The following is a 22405-nucleotide window of genomic DNA, read 5'->3' as shown; positions in this document are numbered from 1 at the left end:
TGCCTTAGTTTCCTCATCTGTGAAATGAACTGGAGAAGGAAATGACCAACCCTCCAGTGTCTTTGGCAAGAAAACCCCGAATGGAGTCGAGGAGAATCCCAACAAACAGAGTCGAGCCCAGGCAGCTCCCACAGGTGTCCGAGGGATGGAATTGACCCGGCCTCCCACGCTCGTGGCTGGGTGGGCTGCGGCCTCGTGCCGCACCTCCTCCCGGCGCACGGGGGCAGCACGGGCGGGCGCGAGGGGCGGGGCAGGGCCCGGCCTGCAGGAGCTCCGCCCCCTCCCGAGGGAGCCGGCTGCGGGGCAGCAGTGGCCTGGCTCTTATTGCCGTCGGGGCAGCCGCGGCGGCCGATGGCAGCTATGTCTGGCGTGCGGGAGAAGGCGGCGTCGCTGCATATCTCGGAGCTCTACAGCCCGGAGCAGAAGCCCCCGGGTGAGTGAGGAGCCGGGCCGAACGGAGGAGAGCAAATGAACAAGGGGGGGGCGGGGGGAGCGAGGGAGGACAGAGACCGCGGACTCCTGCTGGGGAGTAACTTACTCTGCTCACTCTTCCTGGCCCTAAGGCGCCTGCTGCCTCCCGCCAGCGCGCGCTGGCCCGACTCCGGCTGCCGCGTCGCGGGGGGTCCCCGCCTGTCCGTGACTCACGCAACCGCCGAAGCCGCCAGGCGATCTTCCTTTCCGCGCGCTGGGCTCCGAGTCCTCTTCCCCAGCACCCGCTCCAGGCTCTCGCTCTTCTCCTCCCCTGAGCTCCTGCCGCCGCCTCCCCCGCACTGGACTCGCGGTCTTTGCCCCCCTCCCCCTCTCCCGGCTCGGGCCGAACAAACTGGGCGCCGCGTCTCCCTAAAGAGCCCCTGGCCAGGCAGAGGGGCCGCTCCTCTTCCCCCCTCCTCCGTACTGTCTGCCTGGGCGCCCAGCCAAGCGGACGCCCCCTCCCCAGGACACGGGGGGGTGGGGCAGGGGGCGAGGGGCTGGCTGGTGCTCAGCCGGGCAGTCTTCCAGCCTTAAAGGGGAGGATTCTTCCCCTGGGGGGGTGGCGGGGGTGCAACTTGGCAACCCTGGACAATAGCGGGCTTGGGTCAGGACCCCCTGCGGTGTGAAACTTTTTTTTTTGTCGGGGGTGGTTCTGGGCTGCCGGGCCGTAGGCTTTCTGGCCCCGGAGGCGCTGGATCGATGAGGAAAACGAAGTCCAAAAGCCTCGTGGTTTGAGCCGCGCGTTGCAGACGGCTCTACGGGCCTGCGGGCTCTTGGCACCCAGGAGCGCGCTAATAGACCTAGAAGGCCAGCCCCGGGAGGGCAGGCAGTGGCCACGGATGCTTACTCCGTGCTTGCTTCACTTCAGTGGGACAAATCCAAGATCCCGATGGTGGCCGGCTGTTTGCCCTTGTCAAGTGACTTCAAGTGTGTTTCCTCATTTTGGGGGGTGGGGGCTGAGGGAAAAGTTCTCGAATGAACTTTCTCCTTTAGTTCTAGTGAGCATAACGCTCGTGATTCTCTTCAGCCGCGAAAGGTCGAGATTCGGCTGCCTCCCTTTCAGAAATGTGATAATATTTCCAAGTAGTAAAGAAATCAAGCCCCCATTTTCCCTTTGGTCACCCTCTCTTCTTTTCTATCTCCAGCTGGGTCCCGATCCCTCAAAAAGTCTGTCATGGGCAAAGTGCTCATTAGGACCAGGTTTCAGGTAGCTAGGGGGCGCAGTGGAGGACCCTGGGTTCAAACGCGACCCCAGACCCTTCCTAGTGACCCTGGGCAAGTCACTGAACCCCCATTGCCTAATCCTAACCAATACATAGTGATTCTAAAACGAAAGATAAGGGTTTGTTTATTTAGTCATTTAAATGTTATTAAATTATTTTATTCCTATGTTATTATATACAATATTTTATATCTGTACTTAAATTAGCCTAAAACTTAGACTGAAAAACATTTTGAAAAATGATAGAATAACAACAAAACTTATTGAAATCAATGAATTCCATGGAGCATTTAACATTTTTTGAGTGGGTGAAAACATATCTCAATAAAAGATACAAATTTTACTTAAATAGCATAATGATTCCCCAAATAATAAATATGAAACCTTTACCAAAAATAGTTTATTGCACAAAACTTAAGGAATTCCCATGCACTCTTAAACCTTTTTTAACTAAATGCTCTATAAGGTATTCATTGTACATGGTGTACTACATGTATGTAATATAAAATATACATTTTTAATTAAAAAAATTAAAAAAAATTAATTAAAATTTATTTAATTTATTTATTTAATTTAAATTAATTTTTTAATTAAAAAAATAAAATAAATCTAAAATAATAATAAAATGTCTATTTAAAAATAGAGACTGGGTTTTCAAGAGGTTTGTGCCTTCTGTGGAAGTTATGGTCCTCCGGGTCCACCTCTAGTCTGGCATCTGGTCCTGAGAATGATGCCCTTAGGAGACTGCTTAGTGATGCTTAATTTTCTGAGAAATAGCTTTAATCAGGATGGTCCTCTGGGTTTCTTTTTAAGGGGATTCAGCTGCGGTAAAGGAAGGAATGTATTTTCTGAAGCACTTCTGCATCCTCTTCCCTCACACTAAGGTGGTGTTTGGGACATCGTAAGAAATCTTCCTGCTCCTCCCCCTCCATAGGAGGGAGGAAGACTTGCTAGCAAATCCTGCCCCGTTGGATAAATGGCAGATATTTGGTGTGTGAAGCGACTGGGTTTGGGGACAGCAGGTGAGGGAAAATGGGAGGCAGGTGCTGTTAGGCTTGTGCCCTGTCTGCCTCCTGTGCCAGCCGCTGGCCCCCACGGGGTGTCCACTCTTAGGTATGCTGCAAAACATCCAAGTGTGACACGAGCCGCGTGATGGCAGCCCGCAGTGCTTGGCCTCTTGCCACTGAGTCACTGAGCAAGCCTCTCTGCCTTTAGAAAGGGGGAAAAACCTAGTCGTCCCTCGAGAGGCCTTGATTTCCTGTAGGTAGTCTGACTTCAATAAAACAGATCTCTCATTTTTAAAACGCATTCACTTTTATTTTTCTCTCTTTATCTATTTTTTATCTTAATAAACATAAAACACGTTTTCTGAAGTTATATGATCCGCGTTGTCTCCGTCCCCACTTCCAGAGGTGACGGGCATCTCGATCTGGGCTACACCTGGATTATCATGCAAAACATGTGGACTTCCCACTTTTGAAGGGGCTGAGAAATTATAAGTGGGACTTGTCATCCTAGTTATGCTGTGATATATAGACTATATTTTATTGTTGTTGTTTTTATGACATTTAGTCGATGTTATTTTATGTTCAATGTTATAAAATAGATCTTTTAGTCTTTCTATATTACACTGTATTTAATGCATTATGATACAGCATAAATGATATTAAGAGCATGTTGTACTTTATATAAAGTTCTGAACATCTCTAGTTTCCTTTGCTAGCTATCGTTTCAAATTCAGACTTCTGATGGCAGGCCTGGGTGGGTTTCTGCTCCTAGGGGGGTGCTGGAAGGGCCTGTAAAAAGGCAGATCTTCCTGGGCTCTCCCTGGAGGCAGCCTCTGGGAAGGTGGCAGGTTACCTGATGAATGCAGTAATGTAATTCCTTGAATTTGCAGAGTCTCACTTTTCTTGGGAGCCCAGAAGGCTTCCCATATGCTCTTGCATTCCCTTCCCCCCAGTAAGGTGAGGATGGGTGCTTGCCTTCGGTGTCATTTCGGTGGCAGGGAGACACGTGGACGTGGCTTTCCTTCAGGGCTTTTGTTCTCTCTGGCCATCCCCGCCCCCACCTGCGCCCCCCTGGGTGCAGGGACTCCCGGCACGGCCACCCCTCAGCCCCTCTGTGTCTGTAGGCTTTGTGGCTTGGCGAAAAGGAAGTTTTCGGCTTGATTTGAGTCAGACCAGCCCCCTCTCCTGATGCGTTTCTCCGGCCTGTGCGGAGGCCCCTGCAAGGGTTTTCCTTGATCAGCCTGGGAGTGAGAGCCGGCCCTGTTCCTGCTTCCCTCCCGGACTTGGGCCTGAGCCTCAGTTTCCTTATCTGGAGGTGGTGCTAGTGTTCCCAATATTTCTGCTAGCCCGGAGCCCCAGAAAAGGGTCGGGGGAGGGAAGGACGCCCTTTTAGCCCTGTGTTTGGGCACGTTTATCAGGCAGGGGAGTGGCTCATTGTGGAGCCCCCCGTGTTGGAAACCTAAAGGTCGTGTTCCGATGGGTCTGAGCCGGGTCTTCCAGGCCGCACTGCCTGCGGGAGGCTCCTTGTGCCTGGCCTGTGGGTGGACGGAGGGATCGATGTTATTAGTCTTGAACTATTTATATTCGGTATCTTGTTTATAGTAATAAATATTTATAATCATATACTACAAAATAGAGTAATAGAAATTATATCATATAATAGTATAACTATAAATAAATGAAATATGAAATGCCAATATAATTATAGGTCTTTATATTTCTGTTTCTGTTCATTTTCTATTTAATATGTGTATCTTGTATCCTATAACAAATATGCTCTATTTTAATACATTTTCTATAATGTTAGTAACACTCCGAGAGGACGACAAAGGAAGCAAGAGGAGTGAGACTTTTAAAGTAGCATGTTGGGGGCTCGGTCAGTCCGCTTTGGGTATCTGGGCCGGATAGGGGTGCTGCCCAGAGGGCCTGCTGGCCTTTGAGGGCAGATCAAGCCCGCCTTCATTCGCTGTATTTCTGTCCCGGGTTTTTGGTTGTCTCCGTGCTCCGTGGCTTCTGTGAACGTGGGGAACGTGGACGAGGTACAAATGCAGCAGGCTGTCGGCCTCCTTGGGGAGGGCCCGAATCACAACATGTCAAATCGTTTTCAAACCTTGTTTCTATCTATAATTTGAACAAGCAACATTCAGTTTAAAACCGGTTACCCGTTTACAGGTAAAGGACTGGGCCGTGTGTGTTGAGCGTAAAGCTTACTCTATGGGGCCAGGAATGAGTTCTAGTGGCAAAGACTAGCTCTGTGCCGAGAGGGATCCTTTACGGAGCTTTTTCACAGGATCCATTCCAGAGGCCCACCTAAGAGGTAACCTCGTCTCCTAGTGAGTGAAGCCTTCTGGCGTGTTGGAGGCCCTCCTGGGCCAGAAGGAGGGAGAGGACGGGCCCTGAGGCCATCGTGCCCTGTGAAAGGGGAGCATTTCCTCAAAGTCAGGCTGCCCCGGGGGATGGGGGGTCCCCTCCTAGAGAACTTCCAGGGAAGGCTCCATGCCCTTTGGGCAGCAATTCGAGGGTCTCTGTGGCAAAAAGGGACTTGTCCAAATGGGTACCCCAAAGCTCTGGGAAACAGAGGGCGCTTGGACAGTGAAGGAAAAGGTGCCCTGTTTTGCCCTGCCTTCCCTGGCCTTTTGGCCCATCCTCTCGCCCCACACTCCGAGCTCAGACGCGTGCCAGGGCCCTGAGCACATACAATCCCTTGTGTGTATTTAGGATACTCTCAGACGGGTCATGTGGGTCACTCCTTCGGCACACGCCCTCCCAGAACACAGGGACTGTTTGGGGGTTTTGTCTTTGTCCCTCTGGCCCTGCGGCCACTTTGTAGATGATGGATCTTCAAGGCCTTGAGCATGCTTCCTGGTTGGACTCTGTTCCCTTGACTTCTTTTTAGTTGGCCTTCCCGGTGCTTTCTTTCTGCGTAACACACTTGTTTCACCCAAAGGAATTCAGTAGCATGGGTAAATACAGTGTAAATGTAGAGAAAAATAGGAAACGGAACTTTGGAAATAGTTCCCTTTGCTTTTACCCTCCACCAGAGTTCCCAAAACATTTCTGTTTCATTGAATGTTTCCCTATAACGTGTAAAAGACATTTTAGCATGTCTTAAAGCATGTTTGAGTTCCAGATCCCTCCCTCCCTTGACAAGACAGGCGGTTCGATACAGGTTCTATGTGCCGAGTCGCGCCAAACTCATTCGTCATGGGGCCTGTTGCAAAAGAACACAGACCCAAAAGGAGACATTTTTTACAGAAATGCTTTGCTCTGCGTTCCCGAGGCGGGCAGCATGTGTCACCCCGAGTCCTTCCCAAGTATGGGGTCCTCGTCTTTCTGAGCAGAGCTTGGTCTCTGACGGCCGATTAGTGTAGATTCTCCGGGTTGTGCTCGCTCCCTTTTGCGTGACTTTGTGGCCGTCTCCTCGTCACTCCTAGAGCGTCAAAGCATTCCCTCACGACCACGTACCGCGACTTGTCCCGCCCTTCCCGGTGGGGGGGCGTCCGCTGGACTTCTCATTCTTTGCCCACCAGACGGGTGGCCCCCCGTAACATCGGCGGTCCTCTGGGCGGCAGGCCTCGGCGGTGCCCCGCGCGGCCCCGTGTGCCCGAGCCTCAGGCCACGTGTTCTCTCCCTGCCAGGTTTCAGCGTGGCCCAGAGGCCGTTCGGCGCCACGTACATCTGGAGCAGCATCATCAGCACCCTGCAAGCAGAAGTGGAAGTCAAGAGGCGGAGGCACCACCTGAAGCGGCACAACGACTGCTTCGTGGGCTCGGACGCCGTGGACGTCGTCTTCGCCCATCTCGTCCAGAACAAGTTCTTCGGGGACGTGGACATTCCCCGCGCCAAAGTGGTGAGGGTGTGTCAGGCGCTGATGGAGCACAAAGTGTTCGAGGCCGTCCCCACCCGCGTCTTCGGGCGAGACAAGCGGCCGGTGTTTGAGGACAGCAGCTGCAGCCTTTACCGCTTCACGGCCGAGCCTGGCCGGGAGGACGGGCAGGCGGGGAAGGAGAACCGCGTGCGCCCAGCGGCCAGGTTTGTGTCGGGGGGGGGGGTGGGGGGGGGGGCAGGCTTTAGCGTTGCGCTTTTGGGACCAAAATCTCAGCCTGGTGGCGGCCTCCCAGGCACGGGCCCTGGGTCCTCCAGAGAGTGCCTGAGGGGAAATGGTTGGGAAAGCAGCTTTGAAAAGAGTGTCAATTTGGCCAGGTAAGGAAAGCCTGTTGGATCCTCCCTGGGGTGAGCCAAGTGCACGGAGTGTTTTCAGGATCAAGCGCATTAAACCCTTTTAGTGAGAGCACCTCCTGCATGTCCGTCCTTCCAAGCCTCCTGTGAGCCCTGGGATGCCAAAAGGAGAACTTGCAGGGCAGAAGCGCGCTTTCCTGTGGTTTGTAGACCCTCCTCCGCCCCGGCTCAATGAGCGTGGGTCAAGCTTGGGGGCGCTGCTCTGCTGTAGGAGAGGCCCGCCGTTTGGCTCCCAAGGGGATAACACATGCAAGGCCCGCGGCAGGATGCGTTGCGGCTTGTTCGATGGAGGAAGGGGGTCCTAGACCTGTTTGAGTGATATTTATTTTATTTTAGTCATAGATCTTCACATACATTTTCCAGTTATACGATGTGTCTCCCTCCCAGAGTTAGCAAGCAATTCTGTCTGGGTCATACATGTATTAGCAAGCCAGATACATTTCTATGTCACTCGTTTTTGTAAGTGAATAACGTCATAAGACCCAAGTCATCTACGTAGTCAAGGGATAAATCGCGCGTCCTCCGCATCTGCGCTTCAGCAGTTCTCTCTCTGGAGGTGCCTCGCATGCTTTTTCCTTGGGCACTTTATAAGGAGCTGAAATTCGATGTCTTGCTTTAAGATACGAGAAGACGCCATTATGCCATTCGTCCGCGTTGAAGTCCGCCAGCTTAGAGGATCTGTGGGAAAACCTGAGTCTGAAGCCGGCTGACTCCCCTCGCGTGAACATCTCCACGCATGTGTCTCCTCAAGGTGAGCCCGCGCTGAGAGACAGGGCGCCTTTCACAGAACGAGTTGCTTCTGCCTTATTAAGGCCGTCTGTTGGATATTTTCCTCCTCCTTTCGGAGAAATGGTTCAGAGAGAACATTGTGTTGGACTTGTTTGTATTGTTCGGTTCTAATAGGGGTCTATTATCTCCCTCAAGCATAAATCAGTGAAGGCCGTCTGGAAGCCTACTGGCCGCTCTGATTTGGGCTGGCAGAGAGTCAGAATTGAAATCTATTTTGCACGCAGCTTCATTCCTATAACTGGGCTGCACCCGTTCATTAGAACTTAGATATTTTCTCCAACAAAACGATTTTCTTTTCAAATTGTCATGAAAATAGGTGTGAGATGCATTCAGATGCATCTCCTGTGTTTAATCCCGTCCCAGAATTCAGATTCTTGGCTCTGGCTTGTCCTGGTTTACTCATCTGTCCATGGAATGCAATAAAATGACTTTCCCCCCCAGCAGAGCGGCAGAGTCCGAGCAGAACAGTCGGCAGCCCGCGCTGTCCAGAGCTATTTTCTCGCTTCCATGAATCATTCTTTCTTCCCAAGTCCTCATTAGCATGAGTTCTATGACTTGATCTCTTATCTGACAGATTGAACCACCAGAATTCTTGACATTCTTTGTACAGCAGAAAGCAAAGTCTTTCCTCCTCCACGTTAAACAAACCCTGAATTGTTCCCTTTCTTAGACGAGAGCATGTTGTTAGGTTTGTATCTTTTAATGGCCACCAACTTATTGACTTAAGCCTGCCAAGAAAACGCTGTGGCGGCCGCTTGAATCGGTCATCGCGAGCTCTTGCCGGTTTCCCCGTGTAGTGATTAACAAAGTGTGGCGAGAAGAGACCATCGGGCGTCTGCTGCAGCTCATCGACCTCCCGCTCCTCGACTCCTTGCTTCAGCAGCAGGACGCGGCCCCCCGAGCCCCGCGGCCCCCGGCCCAGCCCGACCTGATCGCCACCAGCAACTACCTGGACCGAGGGGTGCTCAAGGCCTACAGCGACGCGCAGTACGTACGGGGCTTCTCCTTCTCAGACTATTTTCGGACCCCGTCCAGAATTCCCGGGAGTCTCGCAGCTCCCACTCCTCGGCGGAGGGACGGGTCGGGAGGACGGGCACCTGTCCCAGTCTGTCTCCGAGTGACTAACACTCGGCACTTCCATTTCCCAGAGTTAGAAGTTTCTCTGTGCCTTGTAGAGATCATTTCCAGCCAAGCACCAAAGGTCGCTCTCTCGGCCGTCCAGCCTTCTCTCTCGCAGGAGGGGTGAGGCGATGGAGATCGAGGGGCTTGCCCAGGGTCACCCAGCAAGGAAGGGTCTGAGGCCAGATTGGAACCCAGGACCTCCCCCTCGGAGCCTGGCTCTCCATCCACCGAGACCCCCGCTGCCCCGGTAGGAAAGAGGGATATCTGACTGGTTGTCCCTGACTCCCTTGGAATGAGTGTATGAACAGTTGAATGGCAAGAGATAGTTGCTCTTAGCCAAGTCAGTCCTAACTTTACGTACCTTTTTGATGAGCAATCTAGGAATCATTCATCATTCAATCTGTTCATTTGAAGCCTTAATCAGAGTAACTTTTGGTGTTTGTTTTATTTAGGTGTAGAATGCTAGTCTAATTTTGGAGTTGGACATCTAGACTCCTGGTGTCCAATTCAATCGTGTCAGGGCCTTTTAATTTTGCTAAACATTTCCCAGTGACAGTTTAATCTGCTTCAAGTCCATTTGGAAGTTTGCCCCTCCCCCTTTGAATTGGATACCTGTGACTGGCCTGGGAGTCCACCAGCGGACACCAGACTGAAGAAACATTCCCCAAGTCCTTACTGCATGCGCTTCTCTGTGCCACACTCTAGGATGACCGAGACATAACAAGTGGTTGTGTGACAAGGAAATCACTTTAAAAGACTGATATATATTAATTTAAGGTCGCCAAGGAATTCAGCTATGTAATTCCTAAATGAAAACTCAAGTCAGCCGTCAGCCTTTTATAGAGTTTAATTACAAACAGGAGGAAGAAAGGAATTAGAGATAGAGAGAGAGAGAAAGGGGAGAGAAGGGAATAGGGCTTAAATACCCCTTCTGTTTAGGCTGGGCCAAAAGGCCCAAGCCCTTAGATAGCTGGGGCAAAGAAAGGAGATCAGTCCCTATTACTCACGTGACCAAAATGGAGAAACAGTCCCAGAGGCCTCCACCTCCAGCTTCCTTCAGAGCAAGCTTCTCAGAGAACCTCTCCAACCACTCAGAGCCAAAACTCTCCAACCAACCCCCTCAGTCCTCAGACCCCTCTATCTTTAAGGAAACCATCCAAGTTCCCTCCCCTCAGTTCTCACATCTACCAATCACTGTCCATGTCTTCCCTGTGCCAATGGGGGCTCTAGCTTAACCCAGGACCGCCCAGAGGTCTGTGGCTTTGTACATGTCTGTTGAAGGTCATATTCTCAAATAATTAAATCTTGATCTTTTGCTACAGCCCTTCCTAAATCCTGTTACCCTGAGTAGGGTAGAGATTGGAATAATTAAATTTTGATCTATGCTGCAGCCCTTCCTAAATCCTGTTAGGACTGAGTAGGGTGGAGATTGCAATTTCCAAGACCTGGTTCTGTCATTCCAAGTATCTCCATTGTATCAATTCTAAAATCAATCATGACTCAAAGAAATTCCTGTTCTATGCTTAAGCATAGGTCAAAGCCCTTTCCATTGTTCAGCAAAAGGTTTCTGTCCTAAAGTAATCTTAAGAAGGGACGAGGAGGAACCTCCCATGCCAATGGGGTTCACATTCCAATAGAGTTCCCACTCTCAATAGGAAATTTTTCAAGTATGAAATTTCCCAATGGTGAAATTTCCAACATTTATAAGTCTAAGAAATTTTAAGGTTTACAGTTGCTGTCTTTGAGGGCTTTGAATTCTACCCAAACTACAGACCAATACGGAGCCCGTATTTCCTCATTCGTGGTTCTTTTTCTCTTACTGAACTTAACAAATGAAATACTCAAATGAACACAAATCTTATTTTCCCTTTATTGCTTTTTAAAAAGATCCACTTTCTAGTTCTGCCGGAACGTCTATAATTGACCATTAGCTTCACAAGTAAACTTCACCTCGATGACCCGTCCTTGCAAAAATAGGAGGCCATCAGTTAGACCACAAGCTCCTGAAGGAAGCTGTCTGAGACCACGGAAAGACTACTAGACTTGGTGTCAGGAAGCCTGACTTCTAGGCAGCACGCTAGACGTTGCGGCGACTCTGTCTAGCTTTGGGTGTTTCCCCTGTTTCTTTGGGCCTCCCTTTCCTCCTCTTTCAATGAGCCTTGTGAGCTGTCCAGTCTTTTCGAGCCCCAGGACATGTTATTCATTGCATTGCCCTTTCTTAGCCTAGATGGGAGTATCTTGGTCTAGCCTAAAGGCCTCGTCTGTTCTACAAGGCACACAGATCAGGGTGGCGGCGGCGGTCCAGTTACTGGTCCTGATTGCCGTGTGGCCTTCTGGCTCCTTTTCCGGCCCTGTAGCCCCCCACGTGCAAAAATCAAGGTAAATGATGACCAATCATTGGTCGCCTTTGCTGCCTGTTTACATGTTTCAATTCTCTGGAGCATGAGATAAAGCATCTCCATAAAAATACTGATATTTTAAAAGTGGATTTAGTTTTCAGGAGTTAGGTTGGGATTGTTAAATGACTACGTAATTTCCCAAATTCTTTCTCGTCTGGTCTTTTCCTCCTTTTGATTTTGGGTACAAGTTGTTGTCCATTTGTCATGTCTTTCTGAGATGTATGTATTAGTAAACCAGCTCAACAAACTCTCCATCAAGGGGCAGCAAAGAGTGCCAGACCTGGAATTGGAAGGTCCTGGGCTCAAATCTGGCCTCAGACACTTCCTAGCTAGGGACCCTGGGCCAGTCACTTAACCCCAGTGGCCTAGCTCTTAGCTCTCTTCTGAGGACAGAACGTAAGGCTTTAAAAAACAACAAAAATAAGTCCTCCATAGAACTGTAACAGGCTGCGCCTTACACTGCCTTTATCTGATTTTTCCTATGTGGATTATTTAGGGCAGCCTCCTTAGTGATTGTCATAAATCTCATTTCAGAGGTTTTATAGAGTTCCAGGGCCTGATGGCATCAGCATGAGGTCTTTTACCAGACCCCTAGAAGAGCACCTTCCCTTGTGGAGAGTCCTTTTGGATTCAGACATATTCCCTGACACTGGCCCATGTCCAGGGTATTCTTTGGGCTTGTTGAGCATCATTCATGTAGGCATGTGGTCCAGTCGTGCTGTGCCCTCCCGATTTCCTATTTGGATGGAACACTGGCTCTGCTTGTTCAGCAGGCAGCCTCTGTGCCCTTCAGAGGACGCATCTCCTCTGGCAGGCCTCCTGTCCTTTCCTGCCAGTTCTGCTTCATCAGGCTGCTCCCTGGGGTCCATCTTGCTCATTCCAATATGGTGGCCCCATTGTCATGAATGAACATAGGTTTGTTAGATGGTAGCTGAGTTTCCTCTTTTTGTAAAAAGGTTTTTTTGTCCTTTCATGACAATTTTAAATGCTCATAGTCCTTTCTGGTAGCCAGACTTCCCCCAAACCTTCCTGCAAATCATTTTGTTTCACATGGCTTCCTCTCACCTCCTTCTTCTGTAAATTCTTCCAGTGGGTTGAGTTCCTCCGTATCTACTTGGCTAAGGCGGTTCTTGGGCTGTTTGGGCTTCATCCTCATGGCAGAATTTATTTGAACTTGCGTAGGAAGGTTCAGTGATAGTCTTTTTTGGTATCTTTTTTTTTTTAACTCCCCATGTGAGGAGAATGGGCATGACTAGGTGGTTTTTTCTTTTAAATTTTCATTTCTTTTACTTTTTCATATCATTTATTTTTGTGAGTAATCTTATAAAACCAAAACAAACCCAAACAATTGAAAGATAACATGCTTTCATCCACATTCTGCCTCCAACAGTTCTCTTTGGAGGTTGTGACAAGGAAATCACTTTAAAAGACTGATATATATTAATTTAAGGTCGCCAAGGAATTCAGCTATGTAATTCCTAAATGAAAAGTCAGCAGTCAACCTTTTATGGAGTTTAATTACAAACAGGAGGAAGAAAGGAATTAGAGATAGAGAGAGAGAGGGAGAGAAGGGAATAGGGCTTAAATACCCCCTCTGTTTAGGCTGGGCCAAAAGGCCCAAGCCCTTAGATAGCTGGGGCAAAGAAAGGAGATCAGTCCCTATCACTCACGTGACCAAAATGGAGAAACAGTCTCAGGGGCCTCCACCTCCAGCTTCCTTCAGAGCAAGCTTCTCAGAGCACAACCTCTCAGAGCAAAACCTCTCCAACCAACTTCAGTCCTCAGACCCCGCTATCTTTAAGGAAACCATCCAAGTTCCCTCCCCTCAGTTCTCACATCTACCAATCACTGTCCATGTCTTCCCTGTGCCAATGGTGGCTCTAGCTTAACCCAGGACCGCCCAGAGGTCTGTGGCTTTGCACATGTCTGTTGGAGGTCATATTCTCAAATAATTAAATCTTGATCCTTTGCTGCAGCCCTTCCTAAATCCTGTTAGGACTGAGTAGGGTGGAAATTGTAATTTCCAAGACCTGGTTCTGTCATTCCAAGTATCTCCATTGTATCAATTCTAAAATCAAATCATGACTCAAAGAACTTCCTGTTCTATGCTTAAGCATAGGTATAAGCCCTTTCCATTGTTCAGCAAAAGGTTTCTGTCCTAAAGTAATCTTAAGAAGGGAGGAGGAGGAACCTCCCATGCCAATGGGGTTCACATTCCAATAGAGTTCCCACTATCAATAGGAAATTTTTCAAGTATGAAATTTCCCGATGTTGAAATTTCCAACATTTATAAGTCTAAGAAATTTTAAGGTTTACAAGGTGGATAGAGTTCTTTGTCCCAAGTCCCTCAGAATTGCATGACTGACTTGTTAGAGCTGTTTAAACTGCGTGCCATGTCTTTTCATCTTACCCTTTTGATTTGGTGGTTTTTAATCTTTGCTCTAGCCCATTACAGACAATGGACTCTGCAAGCAAAGCTAGGTCGTGGGTTGGAGGCTCAAGTACTAGAGTATTTAAGGCAAAGAGAAAAGCTGGAACAATGACTCTAAGAAATAAGGTTGAGAGACTGAATTCTCAATTCTCCTCCCTCCACCCACTTCCTGCTTCCTTCTATTTGATCCTAACAGCTATTCAGAGATGGTAAATGATAGCAGCTTTCAGTAGACTAATTTCACTTCAAAATTCTGGAAAAGGATTTATTTTAAAGGAAGAAAAGGTAGGGAGTGGGAAATAAGGGTAGAGGGAATTTTGGGTTTCCCTAATCTACTATAAATTCAATATCAAGAAAGTAGAGTTGAATTGTCTTTAAGGGAATAGTGTTAATAATTTGAAAAGATCTTCAGAGCGAAGCCCAAATCTTCGAGTTGACACCAGTAGCCAGAAACTACAGAGCAAATCTCTCAGTCATCTTTCTTCCTCAGAGTCTCAAGTAAGAAAAGTGAGTAAATCAATTTGTGTACCAGCTTATTCAAACTGCCTTCTCCCTGGCCACATTCTTCTCTGGAATTTTTCTGGTTGACAGATCTTCAAAGTTCCATGGCTTGCACTTGCTTGCAAGTCTTTCTGTAACAGTAATCGGTTTTTTCACAGAAAGAAATGACTCCAAACTCCTAACCAGGGATTTTCTGTCAAGATGTCTGGTACCTTTGACTTCTTCTTGAATAAAATATTGATCATAAAACCCCAGCATTCTTAATCATCTTCCCCTATATTTATCTTTTGCATTAATGTTGCCACCTAAAGAATAAATTTAGGAGGCAGCTGGGTGGCTCAGTAGATAAAGAGCCAGGCCTAAAGATGGGAGGTCCTGGGTTCAAATTTGGCTTCAGACACTAACCAGCTGTGACCCTGGGCAAGAACTTGATCCCCATTGCCTAGCCCTTATGAGTCTTCTGTCTTGGAACCAATACCTAGTATTGATTCTAAGATGGAAAGTAAAGGTTTAAAAGACAAGAATAAATTTAATTTATGATGTTTGTAGAGTTCTTCATAGCTTCATTCTTCATAATTCATTCATTTTTTCTCCTTTTCATGGAAGAAGTTGGTCTATAAGCTACATTTTTGGTGGATTTGCTTTTGCTTGTTTTCATAAGAATTTCCAAAAATGACCATATGACCTTTGAAAGGCTTTGTTGCATTTTGAAAAGTGATCAAGCTAGTTCTTGGTGTGCCTCTCTAAGAACCTGTGAATTCCCATTTACCTCAATCTTCTTTATTTTCTGATTTCATTCATAGAATACCAGTACAAGCAGGATTCTACATCTCCTTGTATGTTGATTTAGAGATTTTACTCTTGGAGAACCAACTGTGAAAATGTTTGAGGATGTGCACATGGTGCCATTTCTGGGCCCTCCTTAGCCCCTCTGATGCCCTGCCAAAGGTGGGGGGTGGTAGCCTAGGGCTAAGGCTCCTCTGCATCTTTCTTTGAACGTCTGTCCATCTGCCAGCCAAGGATTTGTCACAGGGAGGTGGTGAGTCTCCCTGACCTGTGGTGGGTGGCTACCATGTGGGTCAGGAGGAGATGGCCATCCTTCCGGCAGGGAAGAAGCAGCAAGGCCCTGAGCTCTGCCGACCCAGCCTCCCTGCCATGCCGTGCTCTTGGGAGGACGACTTTGGGGACTCTGCTGGTTTTTAACAATTGCTGTTTTTCTAGGGATGACGAATGGCTCTCGGCAGCGACCGACTGCTTAGAGTACCTTCCGGACCAGATGGTGGTGGAGCTGAGCAGAAATTTCCCTGAGCTGCCAGACAAAGGAGATGTGTGGAAGGCACTCTTATTCGATGCCATTAGTAAATACTACAACAATAGGGAACCTCTGTTAAACCACTTATTTGACGTCCACACGGGGATTGCAGAACTCCTAGGTAAGCAGAGTCTCTCATTTATAAACTAATTAGTTTCAGTCAGCCTTGGCAAAGCCAAGGACCCAGGAAGTGTCTCTCCTGAGGCTAGTCCCTTCAGAAAATCCAGGAAAGGAGTCAGCCCTTTTTCACTCACCACACATCAGTCCAGTCAGCAGATTCTTCTGCCCCTCTTCACTAGCCTCCACTCGAAAGGATGAAGAATTCTCTCCAGTCTCCACTTCCAAAAAATGAAGAACTGTCTCACAGGAAGTAGCAGCTCCTTTTCAAGACACTTCTTTTGCATCACTTCCTGTGTCTTCCTCTGATTCTATGTCTACCAATCACAGCTGCCGCTCTGCTCTAGGACTGCCCATAAGGCAGACAGTTGATTCTGATTTGTCCTCCACTATCGCCCACGTACCTCACAGACCTCCCCCACTCCAGTGTGAATGGGGTGTTTGCACCTTTGGTGATTAAACCTAAAACGGGCAGATCTTCATACTCAACTTTTAAGAGGATGTTTACGCTTTTGTGCATTAAATCTAAAAATAGAGGTTGCAATTTAATCTTCACAATCAGGGGAGAGTTAATTTTAATCTTCACAACTTGCAGGCTCTTCTGTAAATTTTTTTAATGGTTTAACAGTCATTGTTTGGGCATCATCCTGACTGACCCCGTCTCCCCTGGCCGTTCCCCTCCATCGAAAACAGAGGAGAGGAATTAAAAATAAGAAACTCTGAGGGAAGCCACTCTTTCTGGAGCTCTGCACACAGCAGAGCTTGTGCTCGTCCCGTGCCCCCAGAGCTCTTTATTTCTTCAGAGGCGCCACTGTGGTCCGATCGCCCTGGGGCTCGTCCTCTTGGCAAGGCTGGACCTCTTCTCCTCTCCCACAATGGCTGCCCCAAACTCATGGGGCTATGGAGGAAGCCTTGCGCCAGCCCGCCATCTCCCAGTCTTATCTGCCCTGCTGAAGGATTTTTGTAAGCCCAGGCCTGGCCCACCATTCCCTCCAAGTAATCTCCGGAAGGGCTTTATTTCCTCCAGGATCAAATGCAAACTCTTCTGTTTCATGTCAGAAGCTTTTGGCCACTGGCTCTGGTCCCCCTTCTTGGCCTGGTGGCCTGTGACTCTTCTTCCTACAGGCCAGGTGCAGCCACCCTGGCCCCCAGCTAACCCAGCGTCTCTCCTGCCCTTCTCTGTCCCTTTGCCCCAGAGAGCCTCTCTCTTTGGGTGGTCCTCTCTGGAATGCCGGGTTTCCTTCCAGATTTAGCTCAGGGGCCGCCTTCATAAAGCCTCTCCTCATTCTGCCCCCCCCCCCCCCGGAATCCTAAGACTGTGATTGTCCCTTTCTCCAGAAAATGATTCTGTGTTCCCTTTGTGCTTTAATATGTCAATAGTGTATTTTCTGATAGAATAGAAGCTCCTAAGGACAGAGAATTATTTAATTTTTGCCTTTTTCAGTGCTGAGCATTACCTGGCACATAGTAAAGCTTAATAAATGCTTATCATTCCAGTGACTTAAAGATTTTCCTTTGAAGAACTATCTTGTATGATGAAATTCCTAATCACAACAAATGCTTTTAACAAACCTGATATAAGCTAAATAAAATTTAATTTTAGTAGTGCGGAGTTTTTCTCTGGCACAAATCATCATTCTTCAAACTTTATCTTAATACAGAAGAATGTTTTCCCTTTGCATCTCCTGCTCCTGAAATATAGATATAGGTTACGGCAACAATTATTTTCCAGTAGAATTCAGAACAAAATAGCTATATTTATTTTTAATTTAATTTTTAAATTTTTTCCATGGTTACATGATTCTTGTCTCCCTCCCCTCTGAGTTGACAAGCAATTTCATTGGGTTTTACATATATTATCACTCAAAATAATAGGTATAGTCAGGTAGATTAATGATTGTGCTATTGAAGCCAAAATGTGAGATCCGCTCCCTCTTAGTCAATGTTGCTTTGCCACTCCACTGCAAACAATACCACTAATAACGCGCTGCAAGTTGCGCATATGGAGTCATTGGAAGATTATTTTAAATCATTTCTTGGAAAAATAACTCAAAACACGTCCTTTACCGATAATAAATCAATATCCTCCACCTCACATATTAAGATTGAAAAAGAGTGTATTGGTTTAGATTTTATGTTTAGAGTAAAGAACTTCCTTTTCACGTGGATTAATTGGGGGAAATGGATCATCAGGCTCTCTAGGAGGGAGTGGGCGCCCTCGCCAGATCCACAGACTCGCCGTGGTTCTGTTGTCCTCAGCTCCCCAGATACCGTGAAGGAGGCCGCCGAGTGGTTGGGGTGACTCACTGGAGAAGCAGGATAGGAAGAGGCATTTGACGGAAAGCCGGGACACCTGTTAGTGTCGGGACATGGGATCCTTTCACTGATAATAGTTTAGTACGAATTAATCTGGCAGTGAATAATTGCTGCCGATAGTCGAGCCCTTTTATTCCTGTGTACTCTCCTGGTTCTGCTCCCTGTGCGCCTTCCTGGGTTTCCCGTTCATTCCTCCTGGCACAGTGGCATTCCCCAAAGAATCGGCCCCTTCGTTTCTGAGAGCCCCACTTTGGCACAGAATGAGGGGGTCACAGCAGATGGCCTCGAAGGTCCTCCCGGATCCTCGGGGACGTGGGGACCCGACCGAGAGTGACGATGAGGCGGCGTTTTGATGCTAAACTTGGTGGTTTCATTGAAGAGGCTTTGCTTCCCACTGAACATAGTCCCGCCTTTTTGTGGTTTGCAACACTGACTTTCTTTCTTGGCCGAAGTGAACGGGAAGATGGACAAAGCGCTAGAAGCAACCCAGCTCTGCCTGAAGCTGTTGGATTCCCCCAGGCGAGAGGAGTTCCGAAGACTGCTGTACTTGATGGCCGTGGCAGCCCGTCCTTCGGAATTTAAGTTACAGAAAGAGGTAAGCCGTGGCCGTCTGTAGCACGTTCTGAGCCTTCATCCCCGGCGGGAGGAAGTTGGCTGCTTGAATGGGCACGAAAGCAGAGCCGGGGGCACTCACACTGTTCTTTTCTCTGTGCGCTTTGGCTTTTTGTAGAGTGATAATCGGATGGTGGTGAAAAGGGCATTTTCTAAAGCGATTGTAAACAACAAAAATTTATCCAAAGGAAAAACAGACCTTTTGGTGCTATTTTTAGTGGATCATCAAAAAGATGTTTTTAAGGTAAGCTCTAAAAATAGATGAGCTGAACTCCCGTGAGAGGCTCGAGTTGAAAGACTTGAATCCTGACTGTTCTGTTTCTTAAGATCCCAGGAATGCTGCACAAAATCGTCAGTGATAAACTCATGGCCATACAAAGAGGAAAAGAGCCAGAGAGAGACACAGGTAATCTCGTGACTCGTTTTGTGGGCTGTTGGATGCTCAGAGACTCCCCTTCAGTGAAACCCAGAGGGGCAGCTAGGCGGCTCGGTACATAGAGTGCCAAGTCTCGAATCAGAAGGACCTGGGTTCAGTCTGGCCCCAGGCACTGCCCACCTGTGAGACTCTGGGCAGGTCATTTAATCCCAATTGCCCAGCCTTGGCTCTTCTGTCTTAAAGTTTTTACTAAGGTAGATAGTGAAGGTTTAAAAAAAAGTTTTTTAATGAAGCTTAGATTTGAAAGTGACTTGCTATGGGGAAGTATGTTTGTTTCATTAAGTAAGTTCCAAACGTTTAATCCATCAAAAAAGAGTGTCAGGGAGGAGAGGGTGACTCGTGGCATCCGTGACTGCAGAGCAGTCCCAGAGAACGAGGACTGGGAGAAGCGCCTTGGGTTTGGCACTTTGGAGATCATTGGTTACTTCGAGGAGAGCCAAGATTCAGCAGAATGGTCAGACTGGAAGGCTTTGAGAAGTGGGAGGAAAATGATTCTAGGAATTTAGCCCCAAAGCCTAAGAGAACAGGGATGATGGTGGGGGTGGAAGGATCAGGTGGAGGCATTGTCTAGGATGAGGGAGCCATGGGCATGTTTATAGGGGATAAGCCAGTGGATGGGGAGAGTGGGGTTGGTGGAGGGGGAAGTCTGTGGAGGAGAGGAGAGGAGATGGCTTGAGCAGGGAGTGAGGTTCTCCTTGTAAGGAGTGAGACCACCTTATGTCAAAGATGAAGGAGGAGAAAGAGTCAGAAAGAACCTGAGTGATGGATGAAGAAGGAAAAGCGGGAGCACATGGTGAATGGCTGCCATTTTTTCTCTCTGATATGAGTTGGGGGTCTTAGCTGAGGGTAGAGTCTAGGGAATCATGAGTGGTTTAAGAAGGGATGAAAATCTTTGGAAGAGCTTCTTGAGTTAGGCATTTCTCCCACCCAAAAGTGGAAGCAGTTTGACCAGAGTAAATGAACAAGTTTAGGATCTGACCTTGTGATGGCTGAAGGCTTAACTTGTTTTTTAATGAGTTTGGAGATGTTTACACATTATTTTATGAAATATTGGCTGAATGGAATTATTCATAAGATCAAGAAAAAAGCTTGAATTGTCCTGAAAATCTCTCCCTTTTATTTAAGGCTATGTTTTCTGCCAGAGACATGACCAAAGTGAGTATCACAGCAATACCCAAAAAGCCACAAAGGAAGAGCTTTTGTCTTTGCTAAGAACTATTGATGAGGACTCAAAAATATCTGCCAAAGAAAAGAAGAAATTGCTACGTCAGTTTTATGAAAGTCATCAGAATATCTTTGTGGAATATTTTGGAGATAGAATTTCAAATATTTTTATATAAATTGTGTATTTGAGTGATTTTGTATATCTGAAAACCAAATGTATAATCTATATTGTCAGTTTTGAAATGTTGCTTTTTAGAGAAACTGTGATGAATAAAATATTTGCTTATATATGTCCTTTGTGTGTCTGAAACTTAACATGAATCTGTGAAGCAAGCAGGATGTTTTTGGCTGTGATTTAGAACTATAGACCATGAATAAGCTCCCCAAAGAGAAGGGAAAAGCCAAGGCATCCCCAAAGTTGATTCCTGGTAATGTGATATTGAAATCACTTTAAAAGACTGATATATATTTAAGGTTGCCAAGGAATTCACTTATGGAATTTCTAAATGAAACACTCAAGTTAGCTGCCAATTTTTATGAGGAAGAAAGTATTAGAGGGAGAGAGAGAGAGAAGAAGTTTAACTCAGAACCACTCTGGCTCAGGCTGCACCAAAGCGGGCGTTAAGGCCTTAGATAGCCAAGACAGGGAAAGGGATCAGTCCTTATCACTCACCTGACCAATCTGAAGGAAAGCAGTCTGCGGGGCTCCTTCAACCCCAAGCACCAGCCTCCAACTCAACTCCAGCCCTCCTCACAGGAAGTCCCAGAGGCTGTTTTCTACCTCACTTCCTGCATCTCACATGTGCCAATGGTGGCTCTAGCTTGACCTAGGACCACACATGTCTGTTGCAGGCCATATTCTCAAATAATTAAAACTTGAGTTTGCTGCAACCCTTCCTAATCTTGTTACACTGAGTAGGGTGGAGAATGTAGTTTCCAAGACCTGATTCTGTTATTCCAAGTATCTATTGTTATTGATCAGGAAATAGCTAAATCTGATCTTCTAAAGAATGGTCTGAATAGGGTGGAGTAGTGTTGAAATTCACAGTAAGAAACTTCATGGGAATGTTTTCCCTAGAGTTCAGGCCAAGAGGCATCTTGACGAAATGTGAAGAATTAAAGAGTGGAAAAGATTTCTCTTTGCCAGACACTCCTGCCTGTCTGAGGACAGAAGTACCAAAGTGTCATGGGCCCCCAGCAAGAAGCCCTGCATACTGTGGAGGTGGGAGAGATACTTGGCCAAAGACAAGTAAATACAAAATGGGTATATACATACCTGCTAAATACAGTTTGGGGAAAGTAAAAAAAAAAGCCTTTTGAAAAATGTGGTGTTCAATCTACGAGGTTCTGGGAGAAGGAAAGTGGACCCAGTATAGGCTCATGCCAAGGTGCCAAAGTTGGAGGAAGAATGGCCTTTCCTGGCTTGGGGAGGCCAGTCTGGCTGGAACAGAGGGCGTAATTAGCCTGGAAAGCCAAGCTGGAGCCAAGGAGCTTTCAGGGCTCAACGAAGGCATTTTATTTCATCTTAGAGGCAATGGACAGCAACAGATACTGGCCCCTTTGGTGGAGAATGGATGGATGAAAGAAGAGAAGACTTAAAACAGGGAGATAAATTACAAGACTATTGGAGCAGGCCAGGCAAGTGGTAAGAGCCCGGACCAGAGTGGATTTGGTAGGAGGAGGATGGACAAGACGTGGCAACTTTTGTATATGGTGGGCAAGGGCTAGTGAATGAAATGGAATGGAATAACACATCCAGGTTTGTAGCAGGGTCTTGTACTAGTTCAGTCCAGAAAAAAATTTTATTTGAATAAGTGGTATAAGGTGGTAGAATAGCCTCATAGTTGGGGGAATAGCCTGGGAGGCTATTTAGGTAGCCCCAGGCCTGATGGTTGTCTGGGGATAGTAGAGTAGCCTCTCTGGAGCCAATGAAATAGCCCAATAGATAACAGAGTAGCAGTCCCAGGTGTGGAGTCACAACCTTGTGTGCATCAGGGTTTGCATATTTATTAGGGTCTGGGGCTAGTCTCCCATTCCAGGCAATTCTCCACCTTTCCCCCAAAACCTAGAAAATGGGCATGGTAGAATCCAGGTGGAGGTGTGGCGTCTGAGAATAAGGAGCATGTGCAGGTTTGGGGGATCCTTCTGGAATGCCAGCGTCCTAAGTGCCCGTGTCCCATGTTCCCCCCACAGTCCACCTTGTCATCATTTGTTAATGTGGAAGACACTTCCCTACTCTGCTGGAATATTTGTTTCAATGATGGGAG

The 22405-nt window shown here is 47.4% G+C and overlaps 1 protein-coding gene across 1 annotated transcript; it reads left to right on the top strand.

Annotated features, from left to right (window-relative positions):
- The first annotated feature begins 261 nt into the window (after positions 1-261).
- DEPDC7 (DEP domain containing 7) lies at positions 262-20428 on the top strand. Its single transcript, XM_007497233.3, has 9 exons — positions 262-433; positions 6339-6732; positions 7560-7690; positions 8526-8715; positions 15403-15614; positions 18379-18521; positions 18657-18782; positions 18866-18944; positions 20100-20428. Exons 1-9 carry the CDS (start codon positions 352-354, stop codon positions 20312-20314), a joined length of 1572 nt encoding a protein of 523 aa, XP_007497295.1. The 5' UTR covers positions 262-351; the 3' UTR covers positions 20315-20428.
- Positions 20429-22405: the final 1977 nt, after the last annotated feature.

Source organism: Monodelphis domestica, chromosome 6 (genome assembly GCF_027887165.1).
Source record: "Monodelphis domestica isolate mMonDom1 chromosome 6, mMonDom1.pri, whole genome shotgun sequence".
Taxonomy (NCBI): Eukaryota; Metazoa; Chordata; class Mammalia; order Didelphimorphia; family Didelphidae; genus Monodelphis; species Monodelphis domestica.
This window is presented reverse-complemented; position numbering and strand designations above follow the sequence as displayed.